This window comes from Megalopta genalis, chromosome 12 (genome assembly GCF_051020955.1).
Source record: "Megalopta genalis isolate 19385.01 chromosome 12, iyMegGena1_principal, whole genome shotgun sequence".
NCBI classification, from domain to species: Eukaryota; Metazoa; Arthropoda; class Insecta; order Hymenoptera; family Halictidae; genus Megalopta; species Megalopta genalis.
The window spans coordinates 11,965,158-11,989,563 of record NC_135024.1 but is presented as its reverse complement, the minus strand read 5'-3'; the positions used below and the strand labels follow the sequence as shown (position 1 = coordinate 11,989,563).

At 33.9% G+C, this 24,406-nt stretch overlaps 1 protein-coding gene across 6 annotated transcripts in view; it reads right to left on the bottom strand.

Moving 5' to 3' along the window:
- Positions 1 to 298: 298 nt before the first annotated feature.
- LOC117222967 (opioid-binding protein/cell adhesion molecule) overlaps positions 299 to 24,406 on the bottom strand; it is a 727,814-nt gene continuing 703,706 nt past the window's right edge. For 5 of the 6 annotated variants that reach the window (XM_076525588.1, XM_076525589.1, XM_076525590.1 and 2 more), the window contains one exon: positions 299 to 17,270. In XM_076525588.1, the coding sequence (XP_076381703.1) occupies positions 17,155 to 17,270 (116 nt within the window). In that variant the 3' untranslated portion in view covers positions 299 to 17,154. The remainder of the gene's footprint in view (positions 17,271 to 24,406) is intronic. The other variant, XM_076525593.1, reaches the window with a different exon arrangement.

The window sequence follows — 24,406 nt, the reverse complement described above, 5'->3', positions numbered from 1 at the left end:
TGCTATAATATAATATACATATACATTGAACTCAAACTACAAAATAAACCACGATAAATTAAAAAAAAAAACAACAAAAGTACAAATCACGGAAAATATGAGATCATAGATTAAAGTAGAATATTATTACAACTATAAGGTTCACAATAAAATAATGTGGTTTACGCATTAATATTTTTATACATAGGTCTCAGTATTATGTACAAGGTTAACAGTTTTGAAATTTCAATAAAAAAAGAATCGTCTACGAACACAAGTAAGAATGACGAAGTGAATGGATTGAAAGGAAAAAGCCAAATATTGCAAAATGCATATCGTGTATTTCATAACCTCACCGTTGGAGAAAATTCTGGCTTTATGTTGAATTTAAATATTACTATGCGATCTGCTCCGACATGGAGTAAATCAGAGCACTCGTCATTTGTGTTTTTACTCGTACGAACATTAAATCGATGAACAGTCGAAAAAAATGCCTTCATGTTGGATGTACGTATTCGCTGAAAATTTCACTGGAAATTACTATGTAATTGATGAGCTTGGGGTCAGGTTGACAGTTAACAACTCGTTTCTTGTAACATCTTTTCACGCATTTTACATACAATCTTGTGAATTGCACAATCTGCGCGGAAGCGCTTTATAAATGTTCAGCCATTAACATGCAATAGCAACTTTCATTAATCAACTGTTTTCTTTTTGTCGACTCGCATGCATTCTTTTTTTTTTTGTTTCTGCTGGAGCGGCATTAGCTCTGGTATTCAAATACGTTATTCAATCGTTCGTTATATACAACCTGGTAAGAGATTAGTGACAATGACACACGAGAGAAACATTTTGTAATTAGTGTCATCGATCATATGTATATTTAGTATGATATAGAAATTGTAATTGATATGGTGTGATTCGTGGCACAATCGAAAGGGGGTGTTTTCTCTATAAGAAATTAATCGTAACTAGGGAACAACGTACGCTTGCGCGAAACATTTTTTGAATAAATTGATTTAACCCTTCATGACTGATATTTATTGCCTAAATTATACGAAAGACTTTTTCCATTACTCATTATTTAACAATCCTTCGCGAAACACATATTAAAATATATATTATCACTTGTACACAGAAAGCCACGATAATACAATTTAGTAACATTGGTCATAAAAGGTTAAGTCAAACGTGTTTACAGAATTGTAGTATATTTAATGCACAAGGTAATGTACTTTATTATCAATTATTACGCTCGAAGTGAAGAGACTAAGTCCACGTGTTACATGGATTTAATCTTTTCGGATTCGTTATGTTACACGAAATTCGTATTTAGGGGAATCATTAAGCTTACCTGTGATGTACAGTTAATTTCAATAATTGAAAAAAGGAACAATAGTTTCGAGATATCTTATTAAATTAAAAATTTGATTCACAATGCGAATTATTTATTGAAGTATATAACGAATATACTTGGCACTGTATTATTTTAACTTCTCGTTATAAAAACCCATCTACTGAACTGACCAACTAAAACTAGGTTGCTATAAAATCATGACAAATGCGATAATACAGGGTGTTTCGAAAAACTCCACGCCATCCTAACGCGTTCAAGTATTTTATACTCGGAACATTTCAAAATGAAATATAATTACAGTGGTCACGTATACAAATAATAAGTGTCTAAGTGCGAAACACCGTTACAAAATTGCACTATATATTTTATCAACTAACATGTTCAACACAGAATAGATTGATAAAAATATGACACAATTTTGATCCAGTCGAATACTGGATGGAAGTTTCGGGAACCACTGTAATTTAACAATTATTAGAATTTCATGAAATCGCGAACTTTTTACTAAAATACAATAAACGCTTAACGATAATAATTCCTATGATTTATCATTTTCTACATTTCATTATAGATTCCGTTAGTTTCGAGATTTCATACAAGTTAATTTAAACATAATATTTTACGCAATTTAATAATAACGTTTACAATTATATCAACGATTAACAGGATCATTGACAGATTTTCGATGTTCCCCATTCGGTTGTTCCACAAACTATAATTTAATTTTATGTGCAAGAATTATACAAAACAGAACACATAAAATGCTTCGGACTTTTTCCGGAAACCATTAATTACAGTTGCAAACGACTTTACACTTCAAGGTTCAGTGAAGCTTTTTATACAAAACTTATCAGTTAGTATACGATTTGGAGAGTAAATTTGCACTACTTGTTTAACTTAATACCGCACAAGATTTTCTACTTTTGAATAGCTTGTTGAAAATTAAATAAAATACTGTATTTAATGTACTTATTAAAAGATCTGACAGTAATAATTTTATTTTACCTGCCTCTGGTACAGTAATTGTGTCATGGCACAAACTAACGTTAATAGCCGCTGGTACAACATGCGTATCACGCGCAGTGTATCCAGAAAAAGTCGCTACGCAAGGAGTGGGGTGACGACGCATGCGCAGAGAGTCCCGCACAGCGGCGTGGCGCGTCTACAGGATGACACCTGTTGTACTGTATTGTATCTGTAGCTCTGCGTTGCGTCGTGTTGCCATCGTAGTTCAGAATTATAATGTTTACCCAGTAGACGTGCCTCGCCGTTATGCGGGACTCTCTGCGCATGCGTCGCCACCCCACGCCTTGCGTAGCGACTTTTCCTGAATACACTGATCATGCGCCGTTCGGTATCAGCATCGATGGTACAAACTACTAGTTATTTTCGATTCGTCTGGAAACGTGTGCGAAATCGCAATTTACCTTGACTTCTTTAATCTTCCGTCAGGTACATGCATTTTTATTTAATGTTACGAATACTTTCAGCATTTATATTTAAATATTTGTGAAGTTCATCTGACAATTTATTGCTGATTTACAAACTACAATTTAATTATAATTTTGTTTATTTGTCAAATAGCAGTTTAGTCCAGGGTAAAGCACCGGGCCCCCATGAATGTTTCTCATAAAACCGTGCTGCATGTACAGTGTTTTAACACTAAACCATTTCGACCGATTTTACATTGTTTATAATAAGATTATTGACGTAATCAAGAATCGCATAGGAATTGATTGACTAGATATCCTGTTTCAAGGATACATTACAATAAAATTGACGAATCGTCTGAACAAATTCAACCTTGTCATTCGCATAAAGCAACAGTCATCAATCATTTCTAGTGCTCGGTAGATTTAGTGTTAATATTCATTGTATAAATTATATGCCGTTTCGTTGTTTATGACTAGACCGCGGATGTTTATGCACAATAGAAATTGACTATGTCAACTGCAAGATAATGTAACTGCTAGATATAGATTTTATTTCTTTTTCAATCGTGTTAACAGGTGGAAAGTACTACATCAATAATGCTCAAGTATTTAAATTCATCTAACTTTTTTTAATCATTTATGACTAATCAGTTTTGTCATAAATGCATAAATCAGCAAGATATTTACGATTCGTGTGAACGTATTGTTATTGATCCTGTTCGCTGTTACATGAATGGTGCAAATACGGTACAAACGGTGGGAGACAATTTAGCTATAATTTAACTATATTTTTGAAGAGAACATATTCACGAAAGTACGATTTCTTTCTGAAGTATTCAAAACTATAAAATTTTGTAGGTGTTCCTGTCGGCAGGAAGGACGTAGATTTCTCTATTCCTTTGGGTACAAAGCTTCCTTGCCATATAGAAAATTGTATCGATCTGCTGAATACGTTGAGGGAAAAATTTCGTTCTTATTCTCAATAGTTTCCAGGAAAATGTCTTCGAACATTTTGTGTTATCCACTCTGTATAGTTAGTGTCCCTCTTATGCGAATGCTTGTGATCTTTTTACTTTTCGTCAATGACGTGTAACGGGAGTCAAGCCTGTAATTCAGTTGGGTGTAGGATAGTGGAGCCGGTTACTGTGGGACGATCGATTGCTGTTCCTTCGGTTATTTTTCGGGCATAATCAACTTTACATTTGTCGAATAAGACGTATTAAATCATTTAATTAAAAAGTAAACAAAGTAGAAGAATAAAAAAATTTAATATGTTTATTTTATATTTATCGTATAAGAGACTATTTTTTTATTATTCAAAAATAAACAAAATAAAAAATCAATAAAATTTAATATGTTTTATTCGATAAATACAAAGTAAATATATTACATATTTTTACTCTTCTATTTTGATTATTTTTTAATAAAAAGATTTAATATGTCTTATTCGATAAATACAAAGTAAAAATATTACATATTTTTACTCTTCTATTTTGATTATTGTTTAATAAAAAGATTTAATATGTCTTATTCGATAAATATAAAGTCAACGTATTCAATATTTTTATTCTTCTACTTTGATTATTTTTTAATAAAAAGATTTAATATGTCTTATTCGATAAATATAAAGTCAACGTATTCAATATTTTTATTCTTCTACTTTGATAATTTTTTAATAAAAAGATTTAATATGTCTTATTCGATAAATATAAAGTCAACGTATTCAATTCTTTTATTCTTCTACTTTGATAATTTTTTAATAAAAAGATTTAATATGTCTTATTCGATAAATATAAAATTGATTATTTGCCCGAAACCAAACCAAATGCACAGCAATCGATCACCACACAGTGATCAGCTATCCTATTTAAGGCCCAAATAGCGAATTAAGCAGAGATCACGCATTTCATTGATGTAAATCAAGTATAAGTCTGGCACACATCACACCTCACCATTATTCACCATTATTTTAAGTCTATGCAATTTACACACGAATACAGTTCTATAATAATTAATTTGTTGTCGCTTATCATGTTATGTTGGACGATGAAATTATATTGTTTGGTCGAACGATCGGTGCCATCGACTGCAAACACTCAATGACATCCAGTTTCTTTGACGCTCTGATTCAACATAGTTTTCTTCTATAAAACTAGGTAATACTGATAATTCGAGCCCCGCTCTTATGGTCCGTACGTCTTCGAATGCTTTCACGCAATTGTATTTGAGAGGATAGTTCAATTTTCTATCGATTGTAATTGCATATTGAATAGAATTTAATAGCAACGTTTATTATAATTAGACCGCGGATTTGTATGCAAAATAAAAGTTCTCCATTTCGATTGCAACACACAGGAGTTAAATAAAAATTTGTTTTCATTCATAATATTTTTACTATAATATAATATAATATTTTTAATAATCGAGTAGTATTATCGAATTTTGGTCTTGCATTGTTGTATTTGATCTACTCACTTTTACCACACATACATAAAATCCGCTGTTTAGTTATAATTATTTGAGCATACAGCGTAGTCTTAATTCTTCCATCGTCGTGTCAATGGCGCTGTGAATTTCAAATAGAAATCTAAACGCTTTTGAGAAGATTTAAGTCTTCTAATTTTGCTGATATTGCTTTTAGTCGCCTCGAAACAGCGACATCATCTTTTAAAATCATTTAATAATCAATTTTGTTATATTCAACTTGTAATTATAAAGTGGAATCAAAATACTTTTTCAATCAGACTACTCACAATTCTAATCGAAATTACTTCACCGTCGATTACAAACATTTATTGTATTAGCTTTTACTTGATTTGGCGATTATCGATAGTAATATTCATTATAACTGATGCATTCATTTAATATTACGTATGTCAAATAATGTTATTTTTCCTATTTTCATTTCTTTTAAATTGCTTGTCATGATAGCTGGTTGATTCAGTTGCAAATTCGAATTCTTCATCACAGAGAAACACGTTGTTTGCTATGGATTTTTTGGGTTACGTATTAACCCTTTGCACTCGATACTATTTTAACGCGAAAAATGAAGACGTTTGTTTCAACCTACACTTTAAAAAAGAATTATCAATTGGTTTAATTGTTTTTATTTGATACACATGAAATTGGACGTGTATGCTTGTGTAAGACATCTATATTATTTGACAATTTATCGAATACAGACAAACTTAATAATGTGAAAATTCATTTTAAAATAGTGTAGCAATTACTAGCGTCGCCTCAGAGTCACCACTCGAGTGCAAAGGGTTAAATCATCCTTATGTGTAATTGTCATTATCTAGAAACTGGCTTGACTATTATTTCTGAACGAAACCGAAAGTCCACTTTGCACGATTCCACCAATTAATTCCGAACCGATGTACCATCAATTTATGTTTCGCTTGATAATATTGGAGATGTAAAATCTATAATATTTTATGAATATTAACTATAGATTTCGTGCATTTAAAGTTACGGGCGCGTGAAAGGTAATATATCGAAAATTTTTAAACAGTTTAATGCAGATTTATGTTAAACGTACCGAAATCAATGAATCAGGTTTTACATAATTTATGCTTTATAGATTCTTTTGTAATGGTATAAAGTTGGATTTGCGTAATTCGGTAGATAGGTGATTGCAGTATTAATGTTCTTTCACTGGACTGTTGCAGCAGTAAAATGGCAAACGTTGACAGATACATGTTTTGCAGAAAATTGAGATAAAAAAGATGAACTGTTAGAGCTGATTAGATAATTAAAATGATACTTTATTAGGTTATATAATGATATATTGTATTCACGGATCGATTTATTAATATTTTTATTCTTTTCAATTGTTCCTCAGACTGTAAATTGAAATGCATAATTGCGGAAGAGGCTTCGAACCTTTCGACTCGTTTTTATAGTTGTTGACAATAGGAAATTATAAAAACAAGCCACGAGGCTCGAATAATCGCATCCCCTCTTCCCAAATTGTCCATTTATTTTTACAAGGTAAGGGACGATTGCAGAGAATTTACTGCAGCTCTGCTAGAAATCGCACAAAGTTTAGTAAATCCAATCTTCTTGTTATTATAAAATAATATACATTAATCACTTCACGGTAGTTCCAGCGTTAAAAAAATAATTAACCGCCATGATACTATTCTCTGTATAATATCGCCTATTTTTACATTATCACAAATCACCGTAATGCTCGTGTCCAATATTCGATAATCTTAAGTTCGCTATATTACAACAGTTTTCGAGAAAGAATAAATCGTCCATCGATTTGTAAGTTAACTTATGCAAACACTTCAATATCAAATTGAACGATCCTTGCAAGAACAACGTGACCAGGATATTAGCCTGTTCCCGAGCCGCGAAAACGAGCATGTTTTTGACACGTGCTCGGCGTTGTTTCGCGTGCATCATCATCGCGCGTGCAACAGAGGTCCGAAGACATTCACTCTTAAGGACGATTTTATCCTGTAACAGTTTTCTAGGGTAGAGTCTGCGATCGTCGGAGCGGCAGTGAATGCTTCGGTGAAATATGCGAGGTAAACTGCAGTTTCCGATCGCGATTCGGAGCGTCGTTTACCGGTACAGGAAATCAATGTCCACACATCCTCTGCCGTCAGCATCTTCGCACCTCGTATTTATGCGTTCTACCGCGTCAACAGCCGTGAAACGCGTTCGTGGAAACTCGTGGCACGGTATCATTCATGCGTGCACCCCGAGCGCCCCGAGTGCCAGATTGAAACGGAAGCTCCTTGAACGCAAGTAAGGAGCAACTCGTACGTAAGCGTACGATTTGCAAAAGATGGTTCCTAAGCTACACTCAGTTAGTTAGCTACACAAAACTTGTACGCGTTTCGAAACTTTCGAATTCATTCGTAGCTGCGTCCTCCATTTATGGCAATGAAAAGTCGACAGGGGAGATAATGCATTGTGTGAAAATAGTACCCGGAATTTGTAAATAAAACACAAACTACTTATTGGTTCATACGAATTTATTTTGCCGCCTTCGACATACAGTCAGGTACAAATATATGTGGACACGTTTTAAAACGGTATAATTTTTTTTTAAATGAATTAAATGACTTGAATTTTTTCTAAATGATAGAGGAACTAGTCTACTAGTCAATGACTGAAATGCTTTTTTTAATTTTGCTATTTTTTTGGAATAATAAAAAAAAGAATAACGCAGAGTTAAAAATTTAAAAAACTGCAGACTTTTGACAGGTATTGTTCGAGGGTGTAAAAAGTCGAGGCAAAATTGTGATTTTCGCGATCTCTTAACGATCTCTTATCAACGTCAATCGATTTCGATGGAATTTTCAGCATGCATATAAGTTATGAAGATTTGCAAAACGTATTTTTTAAATTTTCGTTATAGGTTTAGATAAAAAAATTAATAATCGTGAGTTTTTAAAATTTGTTTTGTCATTTAAGTGATAACAAAATAAAAAAAAACACAGTCATTGTTTAGTGGACTAGTCCCTCTATCATCTAAAAAAGCATTTTAGTCATTTAGTCCAGTTTTTAAAAAATTATACCGTTTTAAAGGGTGTCCACATATATTTGCCTGACTGCAGTTTCTATCCGAGGCAGTGCAGATTCGCCAATGCTTCTCCCGGGCTCTTCAACCCCTTTTTGCAAATGCTGAACGAGGTATAGCTTTTAACTCCGGCGAAATCTCTTCCATGGTAGTAATCGACTCGATACGTCTTCCCAAAATGGTGATTTATGTTTACGAAATAGGAAAAAAGTCACAAGGGGGCACATCTGGTGAATATGGCGTTTGATATCATTTATTGAGTTTTTGCCGAAAAATACGCTTACGAAGATCGACTGATCGCTTCCGACGAATATATTCACGCAAATAAAATTTCCCGTGATGCTAAGATCTATCTGGAAGAAATTCCGTATGAACACCACGGTCATCTAAAAAAAAAAGAAAAACAAACAGCGAGCATTGACTTCGATTTTTGAGTTTCTGTTCATCTCTATAGCGATATTCCGAAAGTTGTTGACTTGTTTGCGTGTCGTACTTATGAACTCATTTAGTTCTTATTTTTGTGACTTTCGGGTTGTACCGCGTCCTTAACCCTGGAACGATCGCGTGGGGTGTTTCACACTCCAGCTATTTGTTCTATAATTGACGTTTCTTTATTTTTTCAGCGAAATGTTAAGTGATGTCACCTATAGCTGTCAGTAGCTGTTCTTTTGTTCTTAGTGTTATCTTTACAGGTCTCTTGGGATGTCGCACACCTCACGCGCCACTTTATCTAACTTTAATTGACTCGCCCAGTTCAGGGTTAAGAAATGTTGATTCAAACTTCGCCAGGGAGTCGAAAGACGGTCAAACTTTACTTTAGGGGTACAGAAATTTTTCGTACTTTTATATATGTTCCCGTAGATTTTGTCGAGAAAATTCCAAAAATTCAAGTTCCGAGGTGCGGAAACCATTGGTTCAAAAGTTATACGCGTTCAAAGCCTTTTTATGCGCGTTCTAACTCTGACGTAATCCTTAAAGTAAAGATTAGCCAAAATGGCTACTCATCCATGCTTGTGCTGTCATCTAGCGGCTCTTGCGAGGAATTTCTTTGATATTTGTGTTGTCATCTAGAGCCGTCACTCGTGGAACTACGTATCCGGACGGAGTGCGTACTAATGCGGCGCTAACATGGCAAAAACGCTTGAAATTCGTCAATTTTGAACGAGTATAACTTTTTAAACAATTTTTTGCGCATCTCTTGGGACTTGAATTTTTTGTGTTTTCTCGACAAAATCTACAGGAATATACATAAATGAGCCAAAAATATCTGATCCCTTAAAGTAAAGATTAGCCCAAAAAAGACACTGGAGTTTATGTGTCTTTTTGGAATAGTTTAGTATTTATATCGATAGTTGATCATGAATTTATGATCACACCATTGGTACGGTTCAATGTGCACCAATGGAAAGCTTTTTAATTGTTCAGCTGGACAATTAAGAAGAGAAACCACAACTATGTATAATGCCGGACTGCGAAAACCTCAAATCTCTGATCACAAGCCTATGTTTCATCAGCAATTATGATGAGCTCGTAATGTGTTCGTAAAAATTAATCTTCGGAAGGCGGGCACTGGGTCCATTTTGACCCGGAGTTACAAACATTCCATCTAAATTCTAATTTTGTGGTAGTCGTATCTAATTTTGTTTTTGTTAAATACTATTAATATCGAAACTAATAAAAAGATCAACTTTGGTCTCTGCAAAGAGGTTTTAATACAAATGGAAATTAATCGTAAAGATTTGAATGGATCCAGCCGTTGCTGCCGCAAATGCTCAAAAATGTTCGCCGTCCGAAGGTTAAGACAAGCTTTGTGCTCGACACTTTTTTTCGTTCTATAAATCACAGAACAGACTTAAGATTGACGGATATAATCAGCAACACAACGGTTGGATCGCGATCGTACTCTGACAATCGATGCGATTGTACTCTCAAAACTGAGCATGGTAATGCCTACTTACATATAAAAAATTGTTTCGATACATGCACTATGGCTCTTTAAAATGAGAAATTCACGTACTTCTTGACATGATGTATACAGGACTCGAAAATGAAATTCGACTATTAAAAGTATCATTGCGTGGTAGAATTAATGATTCTACTTTGTGCTTGAAAGTACAATACAGGCAAGCAATGATGCGCGTGTTGTGTGGGTAAATTACGTGTTTTCGACGGTCACGCTAGAATTTTTTACTACTTTATGGTATTGCAGGGGCTACCTAATCAGATGACTAACATCTTGATACGCTACCTACGAGGGCATGGCCTCTGCATTACCTAACTCAACTGACCTTTGCAGATACGAATGTTAATGACCCGCGAATTTTATAAATTTATGACAAAAATAATTATCTGTAATTTGAAACTCTAATAGGATGAACACTTCGATTGCCACGGCCACCACTTAAAAAGTTTTACAAAATTGAAGTATTATATTTTATTTAATCAAATTTTAAAACGGAAAAGTTAAGTTGCGTGGTATCGACTACAACATTCTTATGTTTTGCGGATTGTAATAAAATTAGGGAGATACAGTAGATTGGCGAACAAATTAACTTTCAAATCTGAGCAAATAATTCCGTCACCCACATATGAATGGCATGGCAATACATATTAAAAGCATTTAATAATATTAATGCATTATTTGCAATCTATTAAAATCATTAAAAAAGCATTTTCTAAGTGACTCCTGCCTGTTGAAATCGATGCAGCAATTTTTTTCAGAGAGATCCGCATACGATCAGAGAGATTCTAGAGAGATCTTTCAGAGAGATCCCATAATCATTAAGGATTGTACACTTTCGGATAAAATGATAGCAAAATTGTAAATTTTGATATTATTCGCTTAGAAACATCATATTTCTCGTTTCAAAATTGGCATATAGGCGTCTTGCAAATCGATCCTAATGGCTTTAAAACGTAAACATACTGTTTTTCTTGTGCATCTAGTTTGCGGGTAATGATTGATTTTTTCAGGGCAATAAAATGATGGTATTTTAACCTTATTAACTGGAGCTGGATAATTAGCCAATCTTCCTTCCAATCCGGAAAATTTCGCAATACGGAAGTTAGCGCAGGGTTTACTGAAGTAATTAAACCGTTACGAATGGAGTGAAATCAATAGCTGTAACGTTCTTCATGTTTTGCAAAGCTTCACATGTTTTAATCGCAAGTAAAACGAAGAGTCAGGTTTTTTAACGAACGTCCATACGCGATAGTGGCATCGATTTCCCGGAATCATCAAAATGGATTAACAATTTGTATTCAAATAGACCAGATATGCGGAAGTACTTATACATATGTATACGTATGTATAAATAGGTGGCGAAACTACAATGGTGTGAACGAACACGTGCATAAAAAAAATATGCAGGTTTAGCGGGAGGAAACTTCGTAATTTAGCACGATAATGCCGTGGCTTATGCTGCACATTTGGTAAAGAAGTGCTTCCTGAAGAAACAGATCGAAATTTTACATGGACCAGTAGGAACGCGTGACCTAAATATGAAAGGATATTCTTGGGGAAAACTTGCGAGAGCGTTTCACGAATGTGGACGGTAACCTCGAGGGTATACAAAGAAATGTTTCTGTAGTAAACAAAAATCAGGTGGTTAAATCGCTTTCAGGAAGAACAATGGCAACGAAAATAAAATAAGCTAAACGAAGCATAATAATATCTTCGAAATAGGTGATTATGTCTAACTAAATTCTTGCTAGATGTATTTCAATTTTTGAAGACTATTATGAACAAGTATCAAGAAGAAGAATTATTTTTTAAGAAATTTATTATCACTTCGGAAACATACACATCATAGTATATAAAAAACGAGTTATTAATTTAATAAAACACATTTTTCTTTGTTACTCGATAAAATTTCTCAAATTTATGTCATGTACCATCGTTTTATTCGGAAGTGAATTTTCTTGTTGCTATATATATATATATATATTTTAATTTTATTTATATATATTTTTTAAATTTATTTATATTTTAAATTATTAAATTTTAGGTGACGCCAAAATGTAACATTTTTCAATGAATAGTTGTCCTATTGCTTTTTAGTTACTAATTCTTAATCACATATTGTACCGCCCATCTGTCCTGCAACAAATACTCCAAACATCGATTTCAAACTAAAAATACTACAATCAAACACTCAAAAATGTAAAGCATAGAGGAGATACGAACACAGGCAAGTTGTGAATGCAAATACTATATCGTGTTAAAAAGAAATAAATTTTTTTGTTGTCATCTGATTGCTCGTGTTGTAATGTTGAATTGCAAATGGGGAAAAGTGGACAAATACGCTGTTGAAAGTAGAAAACAATTGTAAATTTTTGTTCATTGAACGTAAACAAGAGTGGAGTTTTTACTTTTTCGAAACTTTATTTCATTCAATTTTTTTCTTAAGATATTCGTAATTTTTCCGTTATTGCCTGCTCTAACATTGACGTTTTCATCAATAAAATATGACGAAATTCAATTCGGTGTTAGTAACGACTACAAAAAATGAATGAAATGTCAATTAATACATGAAACTTCGACAGTAAAATCTCACAATTAGTTCCAGGGTATGTTACTAATAATGAAAGTATACAAAATGACATGTATTAGTGTAAAATTGTATTTACAATATGTACATAACAATGTGTAATGTATATGTATGTATAATAACACCTAGAAGTTTTAAGAAATTTTTTGATTTTACAGAGATACGTGATGTACTTTTAATATTAAATCAACAAAAATATATACTTAAGTACGAATAGGCGCTATTTGTTGAATTACATTGTTTACGTACATATTTGCCTCGTCAATGATGCTTAAGATCTTATTGCTAGCTTCTCGAAGATCTCCTAATTATGTAAAAATTGTTCAGATTCGCTTCATACTTTCTGTGTCCCAGTGTTTGCGGATGTTGGAATACGCGTGCTTCCAATTTAACAATTTCACAACCCACAAAAAATACTTCATGACAGCAACTTCTTAACAAAAATAAGTAAACGCAAGGCAATGCGATGTTCATATACAATTATACCGACCAATTATTAATTTATTCTTATATTCGATGTACCTGTCGTATTAAAAGGATTCATTGACTGTAACATACACGTATAGTCTTCACTCGACAAGAAGGCACCTTTGTCTTTATGCTCCCCCCCCCCCCTCTCACTAGCTGCCTCACTGTCGTAGCTAGTTAGAGGGGGAATGTAAGCACAGAGGTGCCTTCTTGACGCGTGAGGGCTATACATGCGTATTGTATAAAGTCTATGAGTTACGAAAGTAAGTAAGTAGATTTAGCATTTGTTTTACATATATTTTACTTTTGAACACTTTGAACGACGATTCTTGAACAATTTTGCACTAATTTATATTAGATAATCTTTATTTAACTTGTAGTTATTTTTTAACGTCAAACTATATCTTTTCTTATGAAAATATGTCTTCTATCAGTTCGAAAATATTTGGGTACTGCTTCTGCCTTTCTGTTCAAATCAGTGCTTATTAAAATAGAAATCAGTATGGCCTTTCAACGAATTAATGAATATTAATAATGGGAATATCATCAATTTTGGATAAAGCAACAAATATTCTCGATATATTTATGACCGTCAGGTTATGTCAAGTTTAATTCAACAATGTGATTAATGTCAGTAGTTAATGTGATAATGTATTAATCTATATCATTATTATCTATGTAATTATTAATCTATATTACAATAATTGAGTAAAAGTAAATATTAAGGATGTATAATCATACTTTAAAATTACTAATACGTATGTGTAAACATGTGTAAGCATAAAATTATTATATTTACGTTAATGGAATTAATAGAAATTGATAGTTTATGTGAACACAATAGAACAAATGAATTTATTTATACGTGAGTGAACAAAAATTATTAATATTATCTGGTAAAATATAATTACAATAGTTATAGGTGTAGGTGAACGTATTAAGTAAACAAATGAGAATTCACCTTCATAAGTACCCCAAATTTCAAATTTTCTATGCGACAATTTATTCGATTTTGGTAAATCATGCATTATTCATAATTAATGACTAACGATTGTAAACAATTACCATCGATCATGGCTAATGATTATTTGGTAATCGTAACTGAGAATTACCGCATAATTGTGTCTAATGAAAGTATTTTTGTCTAACGTGACTAACAAAAGTAATTACGTTTGACAAATCTTCTGTAACTAATGACTAACTTATTCTGATCAATGGTCAATCATAATTCTAGTTATTCAATTTTGTCGAAAAGTGCCCAACTCTGGTGTGAACGACCGATTGTTGGAAGCTTTGTTTAAATAAAAATTCCTTCAAGATATAAACAATACTACGCAAAAAAAAACAATGAGACATTTAACGATTTCGATTTTAATTTCTGAATGAATTATTCAACGAAATCCACTGCACTTTTGAAGCAATTGTTTCAGCGGGGAACATCGGTATGAAAGAATTCTATATCAAATATTAAATATGTAAACCAGACGCTCGCGGACAACTTTAAACTTGAATCCCTATTACTTATTCATCGCAGTTTTGCAGGGTGAAAAAGAGTGGAAATTTGCTCTGAACTTGCGATGATGGAATTATAATTCGCACACGAAATAATGGAATTTTCGGAAACGAATAACGTGCTACTTCAGAATTCAGTACAAGTTAAGGGGTATTAACAAATGTTGTTTAAATGGTTCGTTAATATGGAACATCTAAAGATAAAAAACAATGCGGCATATATAAAACATATACAGAGTGCTTCAAACGAACAAAGAAGTTCAAATACAGAATAAATTTAAACTGAAAGTATCATTGCTCTGTTGCCGTTTAAATACAGGACAAAAGGAACTCGAAATTAAATTTCGTCAAAGCTTGTTTGAATCTCATAAAAGCTATAATATACAGTAATTTCTTTCCAATTCGCGCTCAGATTGCGCGCAAAAATGGACAATTTGGAAAGAGGAGATACGATTATTCGAGTCTTGCAGCTTGTTTTTATAGTTGTTAACAATTGTTGACTATAAAAACGAGTCGCAAGGTTCGAATAATCGTATCTCCCCTTCTCAAAATGTCCATTTTTGTGCGCAATCTGAGCGCGAATTAGGGGGAAGTCACTGTATTCATAATAAATCATCAACAAGCATGTTTTATTTTAAGTGATCAAAATATTTTTGATAGAATATTTAGTTTTTAAACACTTGTTTTATGATATAAAATTTTGATTTTTAACATAGAAGGTGTTCAACGAGGCCTTCCATTTTTTATGAAACATTTTTATAACATTTATAGAACAACAAATTGATCCATTCAATTACTAAGGTCTTTACTATAACGAATTACAGTAAATTCTCTCCAATTGTCCCTCAGCTTGTAAACAAAAATGGACAATTTGGGAAGAGGAGATACGATTATTCGTGCCTTGCGGCTCGTTTTTATAGTTATTAACATTCGGCAGTTATAAGAACGAGCTGCGAGACTCGAATAATCGTATCTCCTCTTCCCAAACCGTTCCTTTTCGTTTACAAACTCGGGGACAATTAGAGACAATTTACTGTAATTTTATTCATAACGGGTTTAAGCAACTTTGAATGGAAATTTAATTTTATATAAAAATTGCTTAGTCGATTGATTTTCAGAAAAATGTAGACTATAACACATCTGTATTTTAAGAAAGTTTTTGTCGTCGATCATAAAAAAAGGGTTATCAATTTGTAGCGAGGAGGTTTGTCATCATTGATCTACGCAGAAGGATTCCAAGTACTTTAATCTTCTCTTTTATTTGATGACAAAATGAAGTGGTGTAACATAAGTACATGAAGTTACAAAAGTATTTTTTCCAAATAATGGTTTCGTATATGCGAGAGCAAACGCGAGCCTTGATATTCAAATCATGATAACAACTAATAATGAAATATGCGTATAGATACTTAATTCGATCAAGATTGGTAGACATCAATATGGCAGTGGAGCTGGTTACTGTGGAGTGACCAATTGCTGTGCCGTTAATTTGTCTTCGGGCATAATTAATTTTATATTTATCGAATAAGAGACCTATCAACTATTATTATCAAAAGATAAACGAAAGAAAAGAATAACAAAATTTAATATATCTTGTTCGATAGATACAAAGTTAATTGTGCCCGAAAACAGACCAAACGCACAGTAATTGGTTAGCCCCACAGTAACCGGCTCCACTACCCTAATCGATCGCACGCGAGTAAGATTTGTTTCTGCGAAACCATCGAAGTTTCCCGAATATAACGGCGAGCATATTTTACGCAGGGTCCTCTACTAAGTTCTATTAAGTACATACTGAATTTCGTTCGAAGAATTGCTTTTGTAATGATCCTCTTAAAGTTCAGCTTCCGTTTGCAAGTGGCACGCGAGGCGTCGGAGTGACCGTGTTTGTCTCCAAAAATAGAGGCATCGTGGAAATACCTGGAAAGACAAAGGCCTGAAGTTGACGTACTTTCGAAGTCCGACCGGTACAGGAAGAAACATCGGCGGAGCAGAAACACTGCCGTGCAGCGACGCAGAAACAGTCACTTTCAATTGGGCCAAGAACAATGTTGAATCAGCGCTGCCAACCCCTCCCCTCGATGCAGTTCTTTCTCGCGCAACGCTTCAACCCCCTTTCTACTTTCCCCACCCCTCATTTTCCCGTTTTTCTCTTGTTCGCGCACACACTCTGCCACGCTCATTCTTTAGCGATAATATAAAAGTTCGTATTGTATTGCAGTGCCGTGTCACGACACTGTCCAACGTCGTCACGGAGCCCCGCTACGCCCGTTTCGCGCCTTTCCGGGACGCAATGGCAGGCCTTCCGCCAGGCCTTCATCTGAGCACCTGTTGTATTCGGTCGAGGAGAACGGACAGGAGAAGAAGCAACGATCTGCCGACGCCGACCATACTCGCTGCGCTTCCGTGATGCAGCTCGGCTAAGCTTTCTCCTGAAACATTGGTACGTACACTCAAACACTGTCGCCATTAGACGAAGCTTTCTTTCATTGCATTCACAATTTTTAAGGATTCTTATGGATTCTTATGGATTCTTATGGATTCTTATGGATTCTTATGGATTCCTATGGACTCTTGTGGGTTCTTATGGATTCTTAACCTGTTAACCGTGTTAATTATAACGAAATTTTTCGTCGTGTCAGGACGATAACATCAATAGGCATGACGATCTTTTTCGTCAGTGAAATTTTTAAAGGTATAATAAATTCTCCCCAATTGTCACTTAGCTTGTAAACAAAGATGGACAACTTGGAAAGAGAGGATTCGGTAATTCGAGCCTCGCGCTTCAATTATGATTTTTAACATAAAAAGTTTTCAACGAGGTCTCCCATTCTTTATGAAACATTTGAATAACATTTATAGAACAAACTGATCTATTCAATCTCTAGGTCCTTACTATAATGAATTACAGTAAATTCTCTCCAATTGTCGCTCAGCTTGTAAACAAAAATGGACAACTTGGAAAGAGAGGATTCGGTAATTCGAGTCTCGCGCCTCGATTTTGATTTTTAACATAGAAAGTTTTCAACGACCTCTCCCATTTTTTATGAAACATTTGAATAACATTTATAGAACAAACTGATCTATTCAATCTCTAGGTCCTCACTATATAATGAATTACAGTAAATTCTCTCCAATTGTCGCTCAGCTGGTAAGCAAAAATGGACAACTTGGAAAGAGAGGATTCGGTAATTCGCGCTTCAATTATGATTTTTAACATAGAAAGTTTTCAACGAGGTCTCCCATTCTTTATGAAACATTTGAATAACATTTATAGAACAAACTGATCTATTCAATCTCTACTATAATGAATTACAGTAAATTCTCTCCAATTATTTCTTAGCTTGTAAACAAAAATGGACAACTTGGAAAGAGAGGATTCGGTAATTCGAGCCTCACGCTTCAATTATGATTTTTAACATAAAAAGTTTTCAACGAGGTCTCACATTCTTTATGAAACATTTGAATAACATTTATAGAACAAACTGATCCATTCAATCTCTAGGTCCTTACTATAATAAATTACAGTAAATTCTCTCCGATTGTCTCTCAGCTTGTAAACAAAAATGGATAACTTGGAAAGAGAGGATTCGATAGTTCGAGCCTCGCGCCTCAGTTTTATAGTTATTGACAATCGACAACTATAAAAACGAGCCGCAAGGATCGAATTATCGTATCCCCTCTTCCTAAATTTGTCATTTTTGTTTACAAGCTGGACGACAATTGGGGAGAATTTACTGTAACATGTAAGAGTTATTGAAATTAAATGTCACATCTTTCAACAGATGGCACTGTTAAACGGTTTGATTGTTATTTGTTATATATCACACACGTCATAAATGATAAACAAATCGTCATGGAACGTTGCACTATGCAGCAACGTGGGCAAATTGTTGCAAATTATTATAAACATTCAATGGATGCCTGATTTCTCGAGGAGGAGACATCAAATGGCCCCTAAGATCACGCGATGTAACCTCGTTAGATTTTTTCCTATGGAGTTTTCTAAAAAGTGAAGTTTACGTCGATAAACCACAAAGGATCGACGAGCTAAAAAACAATATTACAGCTCCCATTAATGATATAGCACGCCGATTATGTAATAGTGTAATGGAAAATTGGGTGGAATGAGACGGATTTGTGAAAAAAAGCCAAGACGATTGTTTGAACGACATTGTATTCCACGATGAATGTTATGCAATGGACTTTATATTTGTTCCGTCGCACACACGTGGAGTCTTCGTCGACTGGGTTCATGACACGGACGCGACAAAAGGCTATTTTTGAGATCTTTTTAACATTTAACGACCATTCGATGTCCAACCTTTCGTTTCATCTTTCTCAATAGCCGTGACGTGTCATAAACTCGGCACTTCCGAAAGGTCTCCCGAAACCGTAACAGCATTCAAGGCTATATACGGTTGACCTTGAGGATGCTCGCAACGTTGCCAAGGTCTTCGAAGATTCCACGTTCATGCAGGTACCACTCCCACCCTTACCAAGAGCAGGTGGGGATCGTCATACGGACTCCCGAAAAAACGAGACGACTCATCAGAAGGCATTATGAACTTCTCGCGTTCGCTTCGAACTGGATTCATTCGACGGTCTCGCGATCGATCAGAGTAAAGAGTCGCATCGAACGTCTCGCGAACTCTTACATTAGCAATTCGGAAATAGTCCATCGTTCGGGACAACCTCTTCTCCATTAGTCGAGAACATACGATTACAATAATTGTACGCGCAATTACCGCTCTGCCGATCGGATCCAATTGCCGAAGATTAATTTGGCGGGCAATTAATCAGCGACACATGAATGAAAATGCGTCCACGATCGGTTCAATCCGGATCTTACAACCTCGGATGGGTTCAGAAACCCGCGCGCTAATTTCTGTGCATCGCAACGTCAATTCAACATTAAACTAAGGAAACCTGAAATATCTCAAATAGTTTACGTTTTATTATTTTAATTTAATTCCGTGACATTGAATTTGGATAATCCTGAATGTGGAGTGCATTACGCTTTATGCTCTTCTTATACATTTATAATTAGCCCGACCATATGGTAACACTTCTAATTTGCACAGTTTAGTTTCAAACACCACTATAATGTTATTTATATCTAGTATACAAAGGATGTCAAGATATACTAATAGAATATATATATAATACTATGGACGAGAAAAATCCAGATTCGAAGAGAAATTGGGTCACACAACTAAAGAGCAAACTCCAGAAGTTCTCTATCGACACCAACATGTCCTATACATCAGGCAGAGAGGATGCACTAATCAATATCCTAGCACAAATATACATCAAATTGTTTGAAACAGATAATCACAGAGTTAGCAACTCCATACATAGCGAAATTTACGAAGAAAATACGATAATAATAATAAATATAATAATAATAATAAATAATAATAATAAATATAAATGATAATAATGATAATAATAATAATAATAATAATAAATAGAATAATAAAAAGAATAATTGCACAAACTAGATTAGGGGGTAACATCACATGGAATATAGTCTTGTAATCATTGTGGATCAGGAATGCTTCATCTGCAACCTATGAAAACTAGGGGACAGGAGACATATTTTGATAACCTACCCTGTTTATAAGAAAATTCGATCACCTTCACTTAAGAGAGTTGCGAATAATAAATAGCGAAAGGCAGCCGTGGCAGTTAGCAAACTTTCTAAAAGCTACCACACGAAATTGAGAGCCTTCTGCATGGAAGAGTAAACCGAGGAACCAGTAAGAGCGCGCGGTACAATCAACATCCAGAATCAGTTAGAAATAAACGCTGTCAAGCTGTATTATATTAGAAATAATTCAAAACCATTCTAAATACGCGTGTAAAATACTACTATATACCAAAGATTGCGACAGGCTTACGGTCTCAACGCAATAAATAAAACTTGACCTAACCTAACCTAGTTGTATTAGATAACATGGTATCAAAGTTTACTTGGAAACCTATGAAACTTCCTGTATGACCTTAATTAGTAAATGTAATTACTTCCTTTGATCATCTGCTTGTCTGGGACGTTCAGATACAAGATTTATACTATAAAAAATTGATCAATGTATATACTAATACCTATACGTGGTTGATATAGTCTTATTACGTGATCAGGGATATCTAAATTTAATTTTATTCATGAACGGACCAAAGGACCTTTCAAAACAAGCAGGGATACGTAGGAGATATAAGGACACGGAATATTGCTCGTTAAAGATCTCCTTATTCTGAGCGAAAAAGTTCATCCTGTCACGGTAGGTATTGCAAATAAAAAAGGTTTCTTTTAACTCTTTGAAGTCGAGAAGCCATTTTAACTCGATATTATAACAAAATTTTCGATTCGATTATTTTAACAAAATAGTTTCTCTGATTTGTAGTATTTTCATTTTCTACAATGTAATACGTTGTATATATGAAATTATGCTTTTAATAGTTCTTTAAATAAAAAGAAATTTTATGATGTTAAAATTATTTTGAATTGTGATATAACAATTTCTAGCGGTGCCCTAGAGTCGTCATTCGACTGAAAAGGGTTAAGTGGCTCGATGCTGAATGTTGATGCACAGAACAATAGTGCACGAGTACTACGGAGCGCCGTACGTTGAACAGGCTCCAATAAAAAGATATTCCTAAAAGTGACTTGGGACAAAATTTAAGGAATTTTACACATCGTTAATATTTGACTAAAATTTAATATTTTAACAGATATACGTCTTATTGAATTTAGAGTACATGTTATAGCCAAGCGTATAACACATTGTTTATATTGCAATATTGTTTTATATAGTGCATACAACAGATAAGAAAAAGGAATGAAAATAATACGATAAAATAAAAGTTAAAAATTAAGAAATGATAAAAGATAAAATTAATATTTTCGCGGATATGATACAAATTTGTATCCTACGTTAAGAAGGTTTACTATATGCAACAATATGCATCTGCGTGACAAGTTTCTTAACTTTTATCAGTAAATGTACAAGTTCCTGAAGTAGGTAAGATTCGAGAAAGCGCAGCAACTTCTATTTATAAATCCTAATAATTTATTGGCGTTCGAGACCGCGATCTGAATGTGATGATCGAATGAAAGAGACTCGGCGAACCAAACGGCTGGCCTTTTACTATGGATTTTGTCTGTAAGGGCGTGTCTCGCAGCAAGTATGGGGGAACGTGACTGGAGATCTACTCCTAGAAAATCTGAGAGTGAAACGTTTATCAATATTATATTCCATCTCGTTACTCAAACATCAAGACTCCAAGTTATCGATATCGGCCTACAGATCGTAGCAGTAAGAAATGGAGGAAACTTCCCGATACATCTTCAGGTCGTCTGCAAGGAGGCGAGGTGCTCGCTGGAGTTAATGTCCAAAGTCGTTAACAAAAGTTAAGGATAATAGCCGACCAAGGTGGAATCCTAAGATGGGACACTAGCTATCTATAACTGGTGAAAAACAAAAATTTGTTGCATACTCTAATAATTCACTAGTAAATGCACACGTTCTATATTTCGAATAAAATGTTATAAATATTTGTATGCAGAGCTATTTACTCGATTTTCACCTAAAAAGATCTCCGTTATTTTTAACATTCGGATGGCATAGCCCGGGTCCATTTAGACCCCGAATTTAAATATTGTTATCTGACTATCTAATTTCTGTCAGTCAATGTAAATTCTCACATGTTTTGATAAACTTCATAGAAAAAAATAACGTGTTTAGAAGGAGTACCTTAAAAAAATATGTTGGAAAAAATTGATAAATGGAAATATAAATGATTCTAAGCATATCCAGTTATAGTTTTGGCAATTCCAGTGTTAATGATACGAAAAAGTGTGAAAGGAGAAAACGTTCGACTCGAAGAGACAATCATTGTGATAGAAAACATTTTTATTAAGATTATTGTGTAGAAATCGAGATTTTAAACATATTCGCAACTACTACTTGAATATACTGCAGCTGGATATCACTTATACGACGTTCGATCATGTTTCGCATCCTGATTTATAATTAATTCTTCTTGATTGTATTATAACATCGTAACACACACACACATTTGACTTTTTCATTAGCGGCACATAGACAATTCACAAAAATAATTTACAGAAATTGAAAGAAGACTTTATCAGAACAGTAACATACACACGATCGAAATTTCACGGCATTGTTAAATTTGTTCTGTCTATTGCACTGGAAATGTTGCAACGTTTGTCCCGAAGGAGCGTGCCAAGGCTGCATTGAACAAGATCTCAATGAGCTCTTTGGGAACACTTCACGAGGGAGAAAGAGTTGTTATAAAAATCGCTAACAAGAACAATTGTTCAAGTGCCAAACGCAGCCATTACGAATCTTTCCTGCGAAGTAAGCTCCATAAATAATATTTGACCTGCATACTTTTTACGAAAATCTAGGTACAGGAATGTTCTTTCATTTGAACCACACGTTTCATTCTAAAATGGATCACGGTAACTGTTATAATCGATACGAAAGGAAACATTGCATAATAATTACTATTTTGATTCAAACGGTTTTAATTGCAAATTGCGGGACGGAAGTATTCGCGCACTTGAAATGTAGAAGTAAAAGCAACAATATTTTCTATATTATTAAGTATATTTCAATTATTAAGTATATAATTATTACTTAATTAATACTTAAATATACTTGAAATATAGAAATATTTCAAGTGCAATATACTTAAATATACTTAATAATTGAAATATACTTAATAATATAGAAAATATTGTTGCTTTTACTTCTATATTTCTTTATTATTAGTTGCTTTATTAGTTATCTTTATTAGTTGCTTTTACTTCTGTAAAAGCAACAATATTTTCTATATTATGTTATAGATAACAGTTATAGCAACAAATGAGCAAAAAACAATAGTAATGACATTATTTAGTAAGTTGAAATTATTTGATATTTACACGACCGTAAGAATTGCTGAGAAAAAAGTATTCGTACTGCTCGTCCATGAGAAGATGGCACAGATGTCGACAGTGAAGTGCGGATAGACCCCACTCTTAGGTATAGTCCGTAGCTAGACAGGACATCAGGTGGTGGGGGATAGATTTCCACAAGTTTCTGTATCCCATCTTCTAGTGGACGGCCAGTACATTACCATTTAGGTTGATAAACGCGATAGTTACGTTGGAATCAGAATATTCCGATTAATAACATTAAAACGTTACACAACGTCACAGTAGCAGTCGTGACGAGTAGATGTTATCATTAAATATTGCGATATGATAGAATAATGGAGGAATATTTATATCTAAATATTTTAAAAGAAAATTTACAAGAAAGTGAAGAAAAATTAGGAATTAGGAGAACATTTTATTGTCAGTAGGACTGTGATCCGAAATATGTATAATTTATGTGTAATACTGTCGACACGTTAGTAATTCCTCTACAAATTAAATTCTATTCAACACTTATCGGCGCGGAACTTGAGAAAAATATATTGAAATACGATATAACATCGGAAGGACATTTGAAAGAAATATTGGAAAGAGAACGGCGTAATATAGAACCAGAGT